Raw genomic sequence first — 19,968 nt, 5'->3', positions numbered from 1 at the left:
CTTCTGCTTGGTTTTGGTTTGTTTCACTTTTGGAAGATGCTTTCTCCTCTCCGCCGCAAGGGGCCTCTCCTGTGCCTGAGAGCTCTCTCACTGCTGACCTCTTATCCGGTGAGTGCTTTTGCCAAAGCTAAGCCTTCAGCCATGTTTTGTGGGGGGTACACGTGGAAACCACCTCCCCCCCCCCCCATGAAAACGCAGAAAACTATGCATGTTTGTCTTGAGTTCTTTTAAGCTCAAAGTCATTTTTAAAAATCTCATTCTTTGGTCCACCTGAAACAATGACAGTTAATATTTCCAATCTAAGGCTGGTAAAAAAAGATAAGACTTCTTATGCATACTAAAACCTCTTCTGAAAAGTATGTGTTTTAAAATGCATTTGTTTGTTCTTAACTGTTAAGCTTGTCTGCAATCCTACCACGCAGAATTAAGCATGAAATTTTACGATGCCTTTTGTTAAGGCCCATGGTTTCATTTCCTCTTGGTTGATGTGCAACTTTTCCTGTTCTCCACTTCACTGCAGTGGATGCGTTTGCAGCGCCATCTCCAGCAACCACTGCCTCTCCGGCAAAGGTGGATTCTTCAGGTGTGATAGATCTTTTTGGGGGTGCGTATCTCTCCTCCCTCACCACTTTAAGGATTTTTCTTCTTCAGAACAATTTTTAGATCTTCTGTTTCATTCTATTTCATTCCCTCCCCCCCCCCCAGCTTATATAGTAATTTTCATCTCTCTTAAATGTAAACTTAAATTTTTAGGATCTTTTCTATTTCATTGCCATCATCCATCCTCATATCAGCTCATCATCATTTTCAGTAAAGGGTCTAATAAAACTAAGTAATTTTTCATTTGAAGTTTTCTGTTTTCAGCCTTCTGTTCATCCTGGAGTAGAATCAACTAATAGGAATTTCTTTTTGCTGTTCTTCCTTCTTGGTCCTAGGCTGCAGACTAAACGAATGTTTCCAAAGTTTTTAAATCAATATAAACATTAGCTAGGTAATTCAGAACTGAAAACAAATAAGCCATTCAAAACTGAAAGCATGAGTTCCAGATGTCATACCTTGCTCTGTAAGATTTGCCTATTTATGTTGTTTAGTGTTTTTTAGTTCTTCTAGAGAATCGAGAGAGGTTTTACTACCTTAAATGTATTCTCTTTTTTTTAGGATATCTGAAGGCAGGGAAATGTACTGAATTAATTCTTGGAACTACTTATTTGGATGATGCATCTGAAGTCTTCTGTTAACAGTAAATTAAAGGGAAAAGTACAGATTTGAAGTGATTTCTTCATGAATATCCATAAATGTGTATGACTTCGGGCTAAAATACTACCCTTAGCAAGTTAAACCCAAATTTAGTGTCTATTATACCTTGAAGCATCATGTTATACACCATGGAGAGGTACAAGATGTCACTGTCTCTTGACATTTGGGGACTTGAAACTTGTGGTAAATGAACACCGACCCTAAATAAATAGGTGCAGGTAGGGCTGCAGCAGCTGCTGCTTGAATTAAGTTCAAGTTTTTTTACAAAGTTTAACAGAATATAAATGGGAAAATTCTACTCATTACATTGGGACAAAGTTTATAAAACCTTGATCTGATTTTAATGAATGATAGGCTTTAGTCCAGAAGTTTTGTTTTAAAAATAGAAATTCACTCAATCTTATAAAAAGGTGTTTATTCTTAAATATTTTTAAGCTCTTTTTGGAAACAGTAAGCTGATCAGAGCATAATTCAGTTCACTCAGCCATTACACATATCCACAAAAGACGAGTTCACTGTGCAAAGTGTCATATCTATGCATTTCTGTGCACTTTAAACTACTTATTGTGTTTACTATTTACACTCTCTTACTTTTTTGCTGCATAATGGATAATCGATAGATGCTTTTGGAAGTAGTACTTCTGAACCCCAACCTGCACCTCAGGCTGCTTCTAATTCCTCAGCATCGGCAGACCTGCTAGCTGGTAATTAATTAAGTGAAAATTAAATGGTATTTTGTAAAGGTTAAGTTTGGATATATTTTAATAAATAATGTTTGTTACGTAAATTGCAGGATGCATGTTTTCTTTCCCTTTAGTGATATGAAATTGAAAAACAAGGTATTTTATTTTAAAAGCTTAATTATTTCTCAGAATTTTATGAAAGTAGTCTTAAAATCATAGTGCATACAAGTCACCCCTATGGCTCCTTGATACTACTAATTTGCCTTCCTTTCATTTAGCACACTTCTTATTGTTTACTAAAAATGTAACATCCTTATGTAGTAATCTTAAACTTGTATATGCCCTCTTTTTGTTTTATTTCTAGGAATTTGGGGGGAAATATAGCTGATGTTTGACAACAGGTTCATACCCTAGCAGAAACTGCTACAGATTTCTACCATTGGGTTGAAGCAGCTGCCAAATATGCCACTTTTTTAAACAAATTGATCATTTTTCTGTCTGAAAACCTAAGGGGTGATCCCAGTAGAACAGGGCCATAGAATGGAATAGATCAGCACAAAATGCCAATAATTTTACTATATTACCAGGACCGAATAGATAGAATAAAAGTAAACATTTCAAGGACTCAATGACAGTAAAAGCCAAATATTGATCTTCCTTGAGGACAAGGCAACATGTGCTTAGTGATAACCAGGCCTAGAAACCCGCCCCCCACTGAGCAATCCTGTAGGCAAAGGAACATTCATTCTTGGATCAGTAGCAAGTAATGGTTTCCTCATGAAGCCAGAGAATTGTTCATATCAGCTGCAAATCGGCTGTAGAAACTTCCAAATTCTTACTACACCAATTAGCTTAAGGCAGATTTTCAAAGTTAGGTAATAAGATTTTACAGGCTATAAAAAATAACTGTTTTAAATGGCTATTTGGGGAAAATTCTATTGTTAATTTAAAAATGAGATTTCTGATTGCAACCCTTTGTTTTGAAGTTATAACTAAGGTTTAAATGGTGCATGAATAAAATGTTCTAGCTTTTTACAGAATTCCAAAAAGTCTCTTTTTCTCTTTAGACTACCATCTCCCTTGCCATATTTCAAAGGGAGATTCAAAACCTATCAGATAGCCTGGCAAAGTTGAGCCTGGCTCAGCTGCCTTTGACCACTTCAAGGGCTGCAAAGCCTATTGTCTTCTCCAGCATCCTCAATCCATTGTGGCCTCTTCTTCCCCTCCATGGCTAAAGCCTGAGTACAGAATTGTGTTTCCAAAAGAACCCAGGACACTAAGAATGGAGCAAAGCCTGTGGAAAGAAGAAGAGTTCTCATTTAATTACAAGTCAGAAATCAGTGATTGAGTCAATAGTCAGTATCTGACTCAATCAGCAGGAAGGGTTTTCTGGCCGACTGCTAAGTGCAACAGCAGGTATCTAAGCCTCAATTTCTTCATGGAAGGCAGATCTGGCAGATTAAAACGGGAGAAATGTACAGAAAAATACAAGTTAGGTCATTTCACTGGAGGGAAGCTTAAATTATTCAGTTGTGTTTTCTGTTCTGAAATCTTAGTAAAATTAGTTGGAAAGAGGGAGAAATAGTGAAGAAAGTAATGGTGTCGTTTATGTAGGTTTTATTTACTGTACATTTCCCATTTGTTCTACTCCATCTTCTTGAGTCTTTGAGCGAATGGGAAAAGTATACACTTTCTTCTTTCTCTGTTTTCTCTATTTAAATGAGTAAACAGTTAATGAAAATAAGTGTAAATGGGTTTTAATATATGGTTTTTATTTTCAAAACAATTCTTGTAATGTATTTTGCATGTACCTGAGTGTCTGATTTACCTGGCATGAGACCAACTAGTGTTTCATCCTATATCATGATGTAAGAAACTTTAAATTACTTTTGATTTCTGTAGGTCTTATTTGGGCCATTTTCTCATACTTCCCTCTGTTTTGAACATTTCTTAGATTTGTTTGTATAGCAAAGCACCAGGAAGCCGTGGTCTCTCTGAAAAATATTCTCTCATCATAGAACATTGATACAATTCTGTCCTATGAATTGGGAGCAACTTACCTAGCAAAAACTTTTTAAACTGATAATTTTACATGATATAAAATCACAGTCCCATGTATATGTGTAATCTAGCTGAATAACTCAATACTATTGGCTATTCCTGAGTTTTTACATTGTCCGTACTTTTCTTTAAGGAATCGTAATGGCAGAACAAGTATTTGGGACACTATGTTATGGTAATATGTGATTGAACTTAGCACTGTTTACTTGTGTGTGTGTAAGGTCTGCTCAGTCCACAGGCTGTTGAAATAAAAAGGAACATTAAAAGATAAATGAACCTAATCATGGGTAACATAGAAGTCCAGAAATGTGATCGGGTTCAAAGTAGAAATTCGAACAACAAAAAGAGAGTAAAAAAGAAAGATAATATACAGACACAGCAATGGATCTTTGGGTGATCCAAAAGGAACCTCCGTCACTGGGCTCATAACTCTCACCTCATGCCTGTGATTGTGAAAACTTTGTGTCTGATGCTCATTTTATCCAGGGTATGGACAGAAGAGTAAAAAAATAAGGAAAAAATTTAAAAATAATGTGGGGGGGGAGGATAAGGGGTAAAAATATTGGGCAGATTGAAATACTAGTGGTCAGTGAGTGGGAGGGGTAAAAGGTATAGAATGTGTGAGTTTTCTCTTTTTTCTTTTTATTTCTTTTTCTGAAGTGATGCACATGTTCTAAAAATTATCTACATTTTTAGATGAATACATAATTATGTGGTGATATTGTGAGCTATTGATTGTATACTATGGATGGACTGTGTGTGTGTGAAGATTTCTCAATAAAAATATTTTTTCAAAAAGATATACCAGATGAAAATATCGATGTTTGAAAGATATAGATAGATTCCTGGATGCCAGGTATAAAAATGGATTATTAAGAAAAATATGCTTCGATAACAAACATAATTCTCAGATGAATGTACCATAAATCTGTGCTTGTATAAGAATGTGCTTCATCCTATCTTTAATTCTAAAGGTAGAGAAGGATGTGGGCCAGCTTTATGAGCCCATTTGTAGTTTTGCATCCTCTGATAATTATATTACACAAATGACTTTAGCAGAGTCACAGAAGTCCTTGACTAGTTGAAAATACAAAATGTCCAGTGTGGAGGTAATAGCTAACAACATCTACCAAATGTAAATGCCTTCAGAGAACTAGTTCTACCGATTCAAAGGATGAGGTGGAGGTTGGGGAAATAGCCTGAAAAGTATCAGACAAAAGATCTGAGGCTGTTATTCCTATGCCTCAATATTTTAGGTTGAGATTAGTGAATAGAATGTATTAGCAACTGATTTAACCATAAGGAAAATTGAAATGACATCATCTTTAGGATAATGGAGTAAATGTGAGTGTGGAAGGAGTGTATGTGGGAGAGTATTTACCTACCAGCAAGTTTAAAATTTGACTTCTAATTCAAGTGATATAACCTGGTATGTAGACTAGACTGTCAGTTTAGATACATGAGTGTGTAAGCTGTTAGAATGATGCATTCATAAGACTAATTATAATAAAAGGCAGTGTGTCTATAGATAGGAGGTATCCGAAATTAACTGACAATTTAAAGTGTAGGAGAGTTCAAAAATGCCTACAGAACAACCAGAAGCCCACTGATTATTGTCATTTTCAATTCTATGACACACCTTTTTTAATATAATTTAAAGCCATATAGAAAAATTAATGGTCTGGTGTTTTTTGTTACTTACATGTATTCATGTATTCCAGGGCTTTAAAGCTTTTTAGTTACTTAGCTGGAGGAGTTCCCAGAGCTCTTTATTAGTGTCTCCCTGTTTAGTTCATCATAGCAATAAGATAGATAAGCGTATGGTCATTTTGGGTCACTTTATGGTTTTTATTAGTCTGGGTTTGTAAGGGCACCTACTCCATAAGAACAAAGTATAATGGAAATCAGTCATCTTCCCAGGTCTCTTTCACATTTATAAACTCTTAGAAAGGGAACAGCTCTGGCATTACTCCTGCTGTGAGGAAGAGCCCATGTAGTATAGTTGTAAAGAGCTCAGGCTCAGGGAGACTCCTGGGGGGAATCCATTTGCCATCATTGAAACCTTCGACAATTATTTACCGTCTTTGGCCTTTGGTTTCCTTATCTGTGAAACCTCATGGGGTCATTGTGAGAATTAAATGAGCTAATGTATGTTTTAGATTGAAATATATATAATGTTTGAAGGCCCAAAATAGTCAAAAGATTGGCAATGTGTGTGGTCTCTGTTTCATCCTAATTAATGCTTAAACAGTGCTTGGCACTTGGTAAGCCCATCTCAGTGTCAGCTTTACCTTTCACCTTACTTCAGTGAACAGTGTTGTTTATTCACCTATGGATGTGATCTACTTGTCTTGTCATAAAGTGAAACTGAATAGCATGAACAGGTGAGCCCTGTAAAGGGATATACATGCATACTTTTTCCTCTTCCTGCTACTGAATCTTGCCTCGATGTTTTAACTTCTCTTTGAGTCACTTCCTCCAACCACAGATTGGTAGGATTGAATCAGGTGATCCTAAGGCCCTTACTAATATACTATGATTCTAGAATACATTGTTTTTACCTTGGGCAAGTTTTTAAAAATCAGGAGTCAAATGCAATAGTCTCCACGTTCACCTATAATGAAGAAAACGATACCATATAGCAATTGCCTAAATTAACCACAGCCATATTCCAAATTGAGATGTGGGGTAAAGTTTATTAAAAATCGGGATTAACACTGTCCTTAATAATCACTCCCTAAAGCCAAAACAGTTAAATTTGCAAAAATAGTTTCTCTTGGCTCATCTTTGCTTCATAATAATATTAGTTCTTAAAGATCTAGAAAATGTCTTTTCTGAAGTAAAGAAAGTTACATAATGTTTATGTCATTCAAATCCTAAAATCAGTTGCCATTGTGAACTTTAAAAACACCATCTTCTAATAAGTAACATTTTTTCCAAATTGTAATATTTTCACACATATACAAAGATAGCCTAAATCCATGCCATTGTCACTTTCCAGGAATAGAATGACTTGAACATCATTGCCTGCTTGAGAAAGTAATAACTGGGGAATTTCAGCGGAAGTCATTTTGAAAATTGTAAATTGAGCTTATGGAATGCAAGTTGAAGAATATTTTTAAAACAGTCTTTGTATTTTTGTAAGCCCATTTGTGAAGGAGAGAAGATGTGCTTAGATTTGAAAGGACTATATCCCCAAACTGAATATAAGAATGATTTCTTGTGGTAATAATAACTTATTTAATAATAGGGCATCACTTATTATCCTATCAAGAAATCAGTTCCTTCATAGGTTACATATTTTTGTACAGAAGCAATGCAGAGTGACCTTCACTTCTCCTTCTATGTGTTGATTGAGAGAAATTATTTGCTTCTCCTCTTCAAAGGATAAATATTTAATTTGAAGTTTGATTACAGCAGATCTCTCCTTGTTTTTTATATTCAAAATTGGCCTTCATTCAGTGAATATTAATTCCATGTATTAGGCATAGTCTTAGTTTACCAGGGCTGCTGTAACAAAGTGTCACAGACTAGTTGGCTTAACCAACAGAAATAGTTACAGTTCTAGAGGCCGGAGGTCTGAAAACAACATGTGGGCAGAACCATGCTCCCTCTTAAAAGGGAGAATCTGTCCCATCCCTTTCTTGGCTGCTGGTGGGGGACCAGCAATCCATGACATCCCTTGGCTTTCGGCAGCCTACCCAATTTCTGCCTCTGTGATATGGCTGTCTCTCTCCCTTTGTTGCTCCATCTGTGTCCACATTCCCTCTCCTGATAAGAAGACCAGTCACACTGGATTAGTGCTCTAATCCAGTTGGGCCTCATCATAATGAATAACATCTCCAAGGATCCTATTTACAAGTAAGTTTACATTCACAGGACTGGAGGTTAGGACTAGAGCATGTCTTTTTAGGGGACGCAGTTCATTCCATAACAGGTACTGTGCTAAATGTTAGTGGAAAAGGAAAGTAAAGAGAACATCGTTCTAACTCCAATAAGCCATCACTGGGAGAGAGAAAGCACTGTGCTGAGAGTAGCATGGAGATATACACCGGGTACTGAAGGTACAGGGGGAGAGTGCGTAACTTGGCTCATACTTGACAGTGGGGGTGTGGGAAGGATTGCGCAGTGACAGCAGTGGGTGGCACATGGTGGACTAATTGGAGCCTAGTTTACTGGATGAGGGGAGATGCCAGTGGGCAGAGACAGAAGGACTTGAAGGCTACGCATAGGTATTTGTATTACATAAATCTAAAAATTATGGGAGGCTATTGAAAAATTTTAAAGATGTCACTTTACAACATTTTTCACTCAAAAAGGTTGCTCTGACTACACTGCAGAGACGAGATTGGGGAAGTCAGACTAAAGGCAGGAAACCTCCTTGGGGGACTGTTTATATGATCCTGGCAGTAGCGTTAGTGGTGAGCCAGGTGGGGGTCACAGCAATGGAAAGAGAGCACGTGTGAAAGATATTAAGTAGGATTTGATGGGGTGTATGCATATGTTTCTGAATTGTATTTTATTATTATGCCAAGCCAATATGTGCAATGCATTTTCTAGCTAGCTGGTATTGTGATTCAAAGAAACGAAATTTAAACATAATGAAAATAATTATCTGAATTGTAATTTTAGCAATGCCTTCTTAGTTTTATGTACTATATCATAATAATAGATTTGGTTGCTCCAGTTTCTCATATTTGTACCTATTGTTGTATGCTATCTTACTTCTAACTCGATTAACTATTTCATTAAAGCATGACAAATAGCAATATACTTGAAAAACTTTTTATAAAACTAACTTCCCAGGTTGCATTAACTTATCTACATGCATTCAATTCTTTTTGGGTTTTCTATAACTTTTTCTGACTCTGTTTACAAGCTTTACTCTTTAGTTCTTTCTCTTATATTTTTCTGAAACTTTTTTTTCAGGGTTTGGAGGTTCTTTCATGGCCCCTTCTCCATCACCAGTGACTCCAGCTCAGAATAACCTGCTACAACCCAATTTTGAGGCAGCTTTTGGAACCACGCCTTCAACTTCTAGTGGCAGCTCATTTGATCCATCTGGTAAGATAGTGATTTTCATTCTTTTCATTTATTCTGATAAAAAAAAATACACCACTTAAGAATAGTAAGTGACCAGGAAATGTATACATTGAGGGATAGCCTGGGATTAAAACTTTTGAATATATCTCTCATTCTGTAACAGAAAAAAAAATATTTCTAGTACATTTTGGTAATGTTATGAATAACCTGCAATCGTTTTCTGTGCTTATGTTTTTAATTTTTAGCAATAATCTAACTTAACACATGCATCATCTGTTTGCATAAGCTTACATGCACATGGTTTAGAGGTGGTTAAGAAAAATAAATACTTTGCTCTAAATCTTTGTGCAGTATCTGAATCTATAGAAACTCCTACTTCTGTTGCTTATACCTCTCTGAAGCTTGCATGGCTCTCGGTTTTATGAAGTTGAGACACAAATAGTGTTCTTTGCCTGCCTTTAACCTTTCATCACTGCTGTCATTTTGTTTGTATTCTCTTCCATTCTACTCTTTCCATGCTGGGTCCTTACTACAAATTTTCAATTGGTGAGTTTTTGGCAATTAAATGTGTTTCAGAAACACCCTAAATATATAATCTGCCTGACAATTTGGTTGCTTCCTATTGCCAGTGCCTAGTTGAATGCTGTCCTTTTTCAATTTAGAATTATTGCGTGGTAGTATTTATAGTAGATATGTATTTTTTAAATAAAATTTAACAACCATAACATTTTGACTTAATTGCATAAGACATTAGCAGTATCTTAGGCAAATCATGTGCATCTGAATTTGAATAGTCTTTCTGTATTTAGGATCTGGACTTTAACAAGTCGTGATTTGTTTTGTATTATCAGGAAACATTAATGACGGCATTTGATTCCTAATACTTAAAATAGTGCTTACTTTAAATATGCCCTTAAAGTTAGAGCCAATTTACTATAATGAGAGAAAAAAATAAAAATTCTTACTTCTGAAATATAGTCAGCTGCTTTTCAGATACTTATTACTAGGTGCTGACCATTAGATCAGGTTTTATTCTGACTCTAACTTCATAGAAAACCAGGGAAAAATTTTATGAATTTTTTAAGATAAACATCTTAAGTTTTAAGAGTGAATTATTTAGACTTTGCTATAAATCACCACCTTTTTGAATAAAAAATTTTTAGTGATTATTTTTCATAAGAATAACAATGGCTGCCATTTGTCTATACAGGGCCAGCATTGTAATAAACCCATGGCACATATTATCTAATTTGATCTTCCAAACAAAGCCATATATGTGGTAACTCTCCCCATTTACAAATGAGAAAACTAAAGCTCAGAGAGTAACTCTCTCAAAGTCACACAGCTAGTGAGATGGGTGGCTGAATTAGAGCCCAATTCTGACTCCAAAGTCTGTGCTCTTTTCTACATATTACACAGATTTTTTTCCGATCTTTGTTCATGTTCATTAATATTTGCAGACTTTCTGGGTAAACATATGCAGACGTATTTCTTGGTGTTAAAGTCATTAAAGGTGTGAATTACATACCTTCTTTTATAAAATTGTATGTTCATTTTTTCCCATAATTTTTTCAAAAGAAAATTTCTCTTGAATTTTGCACATGGTCTTTTGTCTTTCCATCGTTCTAAACCTGGTCTATTTGATTTCCAGTGTTTGATGGTCTAGGGGATCTCCTCATGCCGACTATGGCACCAGCTGGGCAGCCTGCTCCCATGTCTGTCGTACCACCCAGTCCCGCGATGGCCGCAAGCAAAGCCCTCGGAAGTGATCTTGATTCATCTCTTGCCAGCTTAGTAGGCAGTGAGTAATTCTGTTTTCTTTAACTGAATATATGTGAGTGCTTTCTCTGTCTTTTCACATGTTTTGTTTCTGGATTCAGAAACATAGCTTTTATGGGCCATGGTATCAAGGAGTGGATAGACAGACGTTCTCAGTGCTTCACCCAGTTCCTTGGGAGATACATTGTACCTTTGCCATGGTATCAGAAGCAGAATCCATGCCATTTTTAATCTAAATTGCCAAAGGGGTAACAGGATAGCATATACAAATAGAAAACGGGTGCATTATGTATACCAAGTACTTAATATTTTATTTCATTTGGAAATAAAAACATAGAGTGACATATTAAAGGTTGTGTGTTTACCAATTGAGCATTCAAGGGTTTTTGCTGTTCTTCTGCACGGTTCTAGGATCTAGAGAAAAATCTGTGAACAAAACAGATAAAAATGCCTGTTCTTAGAAAGCTAGAGAAGGGTAGAGACAAACATTAAAAATGAACAAATAAACAAACAAACAAATGCTATGGTATGTTAGGTCATAAGAGCTATGGGATAAAAATAGAAGAGGGAAAAAGAGTTTGGGAGTGCTGGAGGGTGAGAATTAAAGTAGGCCTCATTAAGAAGGTAAAATTAGGGCAAAGATTTGAAAATGAAGAAGTGAACTATGTGGATATTTAAGGGAGAAAGAAACAGCCAGAGCAAAGGCACTGGAGCAAAATATTTTCTGGTATGTTCAAGAAACATCAGAGAGACTAGTAGTGGAAACTGAGTAAGTGAAGGGGAGATTCCTGGGAAATGAGGGCAGAAGGTTAGGGGGTCACCACAAATGTAGGACCTTGTAGGCTATTGTAAACATTGGCCTTTACCTTTAGCTATGACTTTGTTTTTCTATTAAGGGGAATGGGTTTAGCACTGCAGATATCTTTCCTTTTACTCAAAAGGTTGTTCAAATCACTGCAGGAGGTCTCGGCAAATAAAGCCATGTAACCTATTATGGATCTAATTTGCTATAACTTTATCAGTGAAAAGTGAAATCTGGAATGACAAGTATAGACATTGAACAGTGACCTATAAAGATTTGTAAAAGCAAAATTAAAATTTTTCCAGTAAATTTCATTCTTGTCATTTTATAAGACAACCCTACAGTCCACCTCTTTGTAACTTGTCCAATAAAATAGACATCTGTATTACTGGAAAAAAAAAAAAAAAAGGCTACATGCAAAGTTTCAACAAGTCATTGATAGAAACTTCATTTCCTGCGCATTTTCCTACGGACAGGCTCTCATTCATTGTCCTTGCTCTGGTCATCCATGAACAGGCTTTCATAAGATTCACAGAGAGTTGGTGTGAACATTTCTTCCCACTGTAAAATTTCCTCTCACTGATAGTCTGTAGTGGTGATTGCCTGTGATGAGCAACTGTGTTATACTCTCAGATCACATTCAGAAATATGCACTTACACCCCCAGCTGCTGAAAATACGAACAGCAGATAGTTCTCAGATGTCAGTGTCCTTCGAGAATTGTCTCAGCTGAAGAAATCAGCCTCACTGGAGATCAAATCACCCTCCCAGAATAGCAAGTATCCAGTAACTGAATGATGCAATGCAGGAGAGAGTACAGACTTAGAACCATTGCCAGACTCAGGACAGCTCTAAAGGATGAGCTCATCTTCAAAACTCCTATAGGAAAGACTGACTGACTTAGTAATAAAAGAGCAAGAAGGATGGCTGACTTTCTCCCCAACAAACTCCCATTTAAGTGGTGAAAAAAAAATTTTTTATGAGTTAAATCTCTGAAAATTGTCAGAGAGAATATAGAAAATGGAAAAACACTCATCCAAGAAAATCTACTATATTTCATTAAGAATAGTGAGTGGGGCGGGCCGCGGTGGCTCAGCGGGCAAAGTGCTTGCCTGCTATGCCGGAGGACCTCGGTTCGATTCCCGGCCCCAGCCCATGTAACAAAAACGGAGAAACAGAATACAATAAAACAAGAAAATGTTTAAAAATGTTTCCCTTTCTTCCTTCCTTCCTTCCTTCTATCCTTCCTTCCTTCTCTCTGTCTTTCCTTTAAAAAAAAAAAAAAAGAATAGTGAGTGGCAATAAAGGAGGAATCAAGGGGGAAAAAAAGGACATCAGACACATAGAAAGCAGAATCCAAGATATCGGATGTAAATGCAAAAGTTTCAATTACATGAAATGTGAATGGAATAAACAACCCAATCAAAAGGTAGATTGTCAGATTGAATTACAAAAGCAGTATCCAACTACATGATATTAACAGGAGTTAGATTTTATATGCAAAGATAGAAATAGGTTGAAAGTAGAGCAGGAAAAGGTGTACCATGCATCCATAAGAGAGCTGGAGAGCCTATATTAATAGCAGACAAAATAACTGTAAGACAAAAATGATGGAAGAAGTAATGAGGGACATTTCATAATGATAAAAGTGTCAGTCCATCAGGAAGACATGACAATTATAATGTATATGCACCTAACAGAGCCCCAAAATAACTGAAGCAAACATGATAGAACTGAGGAAGAAGTAGACATTTCAGCAATAGTATTTGGCAAATTTAACACCCAATTTTCAATAATAGATAAAATAACTAGGCAAGAGATCAACAAGGAAATACAGGGCTTGAAAAACACTGTAAATTATCCAGATCTGACAGTCGTTTGTAGACACTGTACCCAACAGCAGCAGAATACACGTTTTTCTCGAGTACACAGGGAACACTCTCAGGATACACAATATGCAAGGCTGTAAGACAAACCCCAATAAATCTAAATAAATTACAGTCATACAAAATATATTTTTGACCACGATTGAATTAAATTAAAAATCAACAACAGAATGAAATTTAGAATTTCACAAATATGTGGAATTAACACTGTCAGAAATAACCAATGAGTCAAAGAAGAAATCATGAGAAATTTTAGAAAGAATCTTGATTTGAATGATAATGAAAGACACGTGAGAACCTGGGGGTAGAATTAGAGTAGTGCATATGGAGAAATTTATGGCTTTAAATGCCAATGTTAGAAAAGAAGAAAGATCTCAGATCAATAACCTAAACTTCCACTTTAAGAAACTAGGAAGAGAAGAGCAAACACAAGTCCAAAATAAACAGTAGAAAGGAAATAATAAAGATGACACTGAAAATGAATGAAAAAAGACCAGAAAAGCAATAGAGAAAATCAACAAAATTTGAGTCTTTGAAAAGATCACCAAACTAACGAAACTATCTAGACTAACCAAGTAAAAATGACAGAGTACTCAAATGATCGAAGTCAGGAATGAAAGAAGGCATTGCTACCAATCTTACAGAAAATAAACAGGATTTTAAGAAAATTGTTATGGCAACAAATTAGATACTTGGATGAAATGGAAAAAGTCCTAGAAAGACACAAACTACAAAACTGCCTCAAGAAGAAATAGAGTACCTGAAACTGCTGGGGCCTTGATTCTTCAAGACGATTGTATAAAGAGTATATAACCTTTACAGTGTAACTATGTGATTGTGAAACCTTGTGTCTGGTGCTCCTTTTATCCCGACAGTTGAGTAAAAATATATGGATAAAAAATAAGTAATGGGGAGGGACAAAGGGTAAAATAAATTGAGTGGTTGGAATTTCTAATGGTCAATGAGAGGAAGGGGTAAGGTGTGTGGTATGTATGAGTTTTTTCTTTTTCCTTTTTATTTCTTTTTCTAGAGTGATGGAAATGTTCTAAAAAAATGATCACGGTGATGAATACACAACTACTTGATGATATTATGAGCCACTGATTGTACACCATGTATGGAATATATGTGTGTGAAGATTTCTCAATAAAAATATTTTAAAAAGGAAAAAAAAAGTTAACCAGGAAGCTTTCCCAAACCTCCCGCAATGGCCTCCACTTTTGACTAGCATCGTACTTATCAGATTATATATTATATTAAAGCAAATTCCATTTAAAAAAAAAAGAAGAAATAGAAAAATCTGAATGGATTTATAACAAAGAAATTGAATTAGTCACTTCAAAACTTCCCACAAAGAAAAGTCCAGGTCCAGACAGCTTTATTGGTGAAATCTACCAAACATTGAAAGAATTAATACCTATTCTTCCCAAGTTCTTCTGAAAAGCAGAAGAGGAAGGAACATTTCCCTTTCATTCTATGAGGCCAGTATTACCCTTATACCAAACCTTAAAAAGACATCACGAGGGTGAAAAAAAAATACTGTCCAATATCACTTAGGAGTATAGAAGACAAAAATCCTCAATAAAATACTAGCACACTGAATCTAGGAACATATAATAATATATAATAACATATATACTATGTTATTATTATATGTTATGTTATTTAAGATTGTTATTCAAGATTGAGGATTATAATAACATATATATGTATGACATATTATCTTAATAAGTCTTCCAGTTATACAGATTAAGGCCCACCCTAATTCGCTTTGACCACATCTAAATAGAATCTTAGAAGATCCTATTCACAAATGAGTCCACACCTTAACAGGTAAACATCTTTACATCCACTAAATAAAAATTAGTTCACATCCATAGGTGTGTGGATTAAAATTAAAGACATGTCTTTGTTGGGGTGCATATTCAATCTACCAGGTAATCCAATATTCTTTCATGGTAAAAACACTCAACAAACTAAGAATAGAAGATAATTTCCTCAACCTAATAAAGGACATCTACAAAAAAAAACATCACTAACATCATACTTATTGGTGAAAGACTGAAAGCTTTTCCTTTAAGGTGAGGAACAAGTCAAGGGTGACATCTTTTGCAATTTCTTATCAACATTGACCTGGAGGTTCTGGCCAGGGAAATTAGGGAAAAGAGAAAGGGGAAAAAAAAGAAGGAAAAGACAACCAGAATGGAAAGGGAAAGAAAAACTCTACATTTCCCAATAACACAATCTAATATAATCTTGCAATATAGAAAATCTAAGCAATCAACACACACAAAATAAAACTATTAGAGATAATAAACAAGTTCAGCAAGTCAGAATACAATCTCAATATATGGAAATCAGTTATATTTCTATACCCTAGCAATGAACAATCCAACAATGAGATTAAGAAAGCTGTTCTATTTACAGTACCATCAAGAGAATGTTAATACACTGAACAAATGAAATGCAATACTGTGTACTGAAATCTACAAAAAAGTAATTGAAAGTAATCTAAAAACACCTAAAAATTAAAATATATCCCATGTTAATGGATAGGAAGAATCAATATCATTAAGATGACTGTATTCCCCAAAATGGTCTGCAGATATAAAATCCCTATCAAAATTCCACTTGATTTTTTGAGAAAAATTGACAAGCTGTTGCTGTAATTCATATGGAAATACAATGGACCTAGAATAGCCAGAACAATATTGATAAAGAACAAATTTGGTAGACACACAATTCCGAATTTAAAAACTTACCACAAAGCTATAGTAATCAAGAATATTGTCATGACATAAGCAAAGACGTATAGATCAATGAGATAGAGTTGAAAATCCAGAAATACATCTATCAAACTATGGTCAATTGATTTCTGACAAGGATGTCAGAAAGAAAAAAAAGGAAAGAATAGTCTTTTCAACAAGTGCTGAGACAACTGGATATCCACTTGCACAAGAAATAAAATTGGATCCCTACCTAACACCAAATACAAAAATTAATTCGAAATGGATCAAAGACCTAACTAAAAGAGATAAAGCTTATAAACTCTTAGAAGAAAATCCTAAGGGTAAATCCTCATGACTGAGGATTAGGCAATGGTTTCTTAGATATAATATCTAGAAGACAAGCAACTGAAGGGAAAATAGATTAATAGTACTTCATCAAATATATAATCTTTTGTGCTTCAAAGAACTCTTATCAAGAAAGTGAAAAGATGACTTACAGAATAGGAGAAAACATTTTCAAATCACATCTCTGATAAGGGTTTAGCATCCGGAATATATAAAGAACTCTTACAACTCAAAATTAGAAGACAAACGCAACTTAAATATGGGTAAAGAACTTGTGCAGGCATTTTTTAAAGAAGATATGCAAATGACCAATAAGCACATAAAAAGATGCTCAACATCATTAGTCATTAGGTAAATGGAAATCAAAACCACAATTAGATACTACTTCACATTCATTTGAGAGGCTAAAAAAAAGGGGAATATATCAAGTGTTGGCAAGAATATGGAGAAATTGGAATCCTCAGACATTTCTAGTAGGAATGTAAAATAGTACAGCATTTTGGAAAATGGTTAACAGTTCTTCCAAAAAGTAAACATAGAGTTACCATAAGATTCTGCAGTTCCATTCAAAGATAAATTCCCAAGGGAATCCAAAACATATGTCCCTACAAATAAACTTTACACAAATGTTCATAGCAGCATTATTTATAGTAGCCAAAATGTGGAAATTCCTGCATGTCCATCACCTGATGAATGAATAAACAAACTGTGGTATTATCCATAAAATAGAATATTATTCAGCCATAAAAAGAAGTGAAATTATGGTACATGCTGTAACATGGATGAACCTGAAACATTATGCTAAATGAAAGAAGCTAGACACAAGGTCACATGTTGTACGATTCCATTTACATGAAATATCTAGAATAGGCAAGTCCATAGAGACAAAAAGTAGGTGAGTGATTGCCTAGAATTGGTGGGGTAGAGTGTGTGCAGAGTGATTGCTAATGGATGTAGAGATTCCATTTGGAATAATACAGACTTTTTGGAATTAGTTTTTTTTTTAGGTGCATGGTCTGGGAATTGAACCCGGTTCTCCCACATGGAAGGCAATCATTCTGCCATTGAACCAGCCATGCACCCAGATATTTTTAATATACTAAAAACCCCTGGATTGTACACTTTAAAAAGGTGAATTTATTTATTTTTATTGACATGTATATAGTCACATACCACATAAGCATCCAAAGTGTACAATTAGTGGTTCACAATATCAACATATAACTGCACATTTATCATCACAATAGACTGTTTTTTCTTTTTTGTGAAAAATAACATATATACAAAAACAATTAATTTCAAAGCACATTTCAACAATTAGTTAAAGAACAGATTTCAGAATTTGGTATAGGTTACAATTTCACAGATTTGGGTTTTTTATTCTAGCTGCTTTAAGATACTGGAGACTAAAGAAAATATCAATATAATGATTCAGCAGTCATACTCATTTATTAACCCCTACAAAAGAACATTAATGACTAATATGAAAAAAACACATTAACAATGCCAAGTATCAACAAGGATGTGGAACAACTGGAACTCTTGTACGTTGTTGGTGTAAATACAAAATAGTAGAGTCATTTTGGAAAACTGTTTAGCAGTTTCTTATAGTTAATTTACACTTTTTTATAACTCATTAATCCCACTCATAGCTGTTTACCCTAGATAAATGAAAACCTATGTTCACACAAAAACCTGTTCATGAAACTTTATTTGTTATTCTCACTTATTTTATTAAATAGAGTTGTATGAACATCTTTGATTAGTTCTAGCATCTGTGTCTCCTCTGGTGTTTTAATTTGATCATTAGGCAGAGCTATATCTGTCTGCATTGTGATATGCTTAGTGATCTTCTGCTGTCTTCATGGCATGTAAATATCTTCATTGATTTACTTTGAGAGTTGATTTCTTTCAGTAGTCCAAGGCCTTGTGTTTGCAGGATGGTTGTACAGCTGGAAGCAGGTCACGAGGTGGGCACTCAGTACAGTGATTTGTTTCACAGCAGATATAGGTGCAGGTTGGTGATGTTAAGCTGATGCTTGTGAATGTGGATGCCCGGTGGTCAAGGAGGTATGTAGCTGTGTGAGTGCATTGCTCTGGAGGGCGTAACCCTGGCTGTGCGCTGGTCTAAGGCACAGGGCCCTTTGTGTGCTTGAATAGAGCTGTGGCAGCAGGTTGGCGTTAAGCCTTTGTGAATTGGGGCCAGATGTGACTCGGCTGACTTTTTCAGAGCTGGGAAGTATGGCTGAGAGCCATGAGCATGCGCGGTTCTCAAACTGCTATAAAGTCCCGTTCCCACAGCTGAATAACATGATTGGGGGCCCATGTGCATCCATGGGCCTGAGAGTGCCATAAACAGATGTGCAGAGTTCAGGCATTACAGAGTAAGGCCCTATGACACCAAGGGCAGGAGTGGGGGGAAGGGGTAGCCTACATATGGAGGTTAGTGCCCACAGCCTTTATGCGCTGGCAACAGCCTGCAAGGAAGAGGGAGGGGGAAGTGGCGCTTGGAAGGGATGCAGGATAGGTAGGCTGGGCTGACTTGGGGTGGGAGTGTGGGGCAGGTATGTGCCCTGGTGCCTGATGGGGTACCTGGAGCATGGGGAATGGGAGCAGATGACAGGATTTGGGTGTGTTGAGTATGGGATGAGCTGCCAGTCATGGGGCTGCACTGGTGAGGGTAACACACCCAAGGAATGCGGCCTGGCTTACTTCCTAGTTCCCAGCTCCCATCCGTTCACTCCCATGGGCTCCGTGGCTCTGCACTGCACCAGGTTCCAACTTTCTGCTTCTCAGTTCCTTGGCCTCTGCAACTAGGGCTGTCGCATGTGGTGCCGAGGCTCTTCCAGGTCAGCTGCACTCCCAAATCGCCACCTCAGTTGCCCTCCTGTCCCTTCTCTAACTTTCCCATGGAACAGGGCTAAGCTCTAGCTAGTCTATTCGCCCATCTTCCCAGAAGTCAAGATGCAGTCATTCTTTTATTGCATTCCATGTGCAGGTTTCCTGGCCACCAAAGTTGGTGCCGCTTCCTTCCTTGGAATTAGAAATTATTCCTGCCCTGTACTGGGGTTTGATATGCCTCTCTTCCTTGGTAATCACCCAAGGACCTAGGATTTGTGAGCCTCAGAAATGCAGCCCCCTCCCTCCTGTCCGGTCAAACCCCTGGCCTGTTCATGAAACCTTATAGCAATATTTTTCAAAAATGCCAGAAACAAATGTAAATGTCTCCCAATGGGTGACTGTATAAGTAAATTGCTGTTGAACTCATTCAATGGATTTATCTTAGGAATAAAAGAGAATGAACTATTGATACATAAAACAACATAATGAATCTCAAATGTGTTGTGCTAAATTGAAGAAGCCAGACTCAAGAGAATATATACT

At 36.2% G+C, this 19,968-nt stretch overlaps 1 protein-coding gene across 1 annotated transcript in view; it reads left to right on the top strand.

Moving 5' to 3' along the window:
• The window catches only part of SNAP91 (synaptosome associated protein 91), a 158,011-nt gene that overhangs the window by 123,577 nt on the left and 14,466 nt on the right, over positions 1-19,968 (top strand). Inside the window, exons 20-24 of the mRNA XM_077162350.1 lie at positions 37-108; positions 521-604; positions 1,878-1,961; positions 8,931-9,065; positions 10,696-10,845. Of these exons, the coding sequence (XP_077018465.1) occupies positions 37-108; positions 521-604; positions 1,878-1,961; positions 8,931-9,065; positions 10,696-10,845 (525 nt within the window). The remainder of the gene's footprint in view (positions 1-36; positions 109-520; positions 605-1,877; positions 1,962-8,930; positions 9,066-10,695; positions 10,846-19,968) is intronic.

This window comes from Tamandua tetradactyla, chromosome 5 (assembly GCF_023851605.1).
Source record: "Tamandua tetradactyla isolate mTamTet1 chromosome 5, mTamTet1.pri, whole genome shotgun sequence".
NCBI lineage: Eukaryota > Metazoa > Chordata > Mammalia > Pilosa > Myrmecophagidae > Tamandua > Tamandua tetradactyla.
This window is presented reverse-complemented; position numbering and strand designations above follow the sequence as displayed.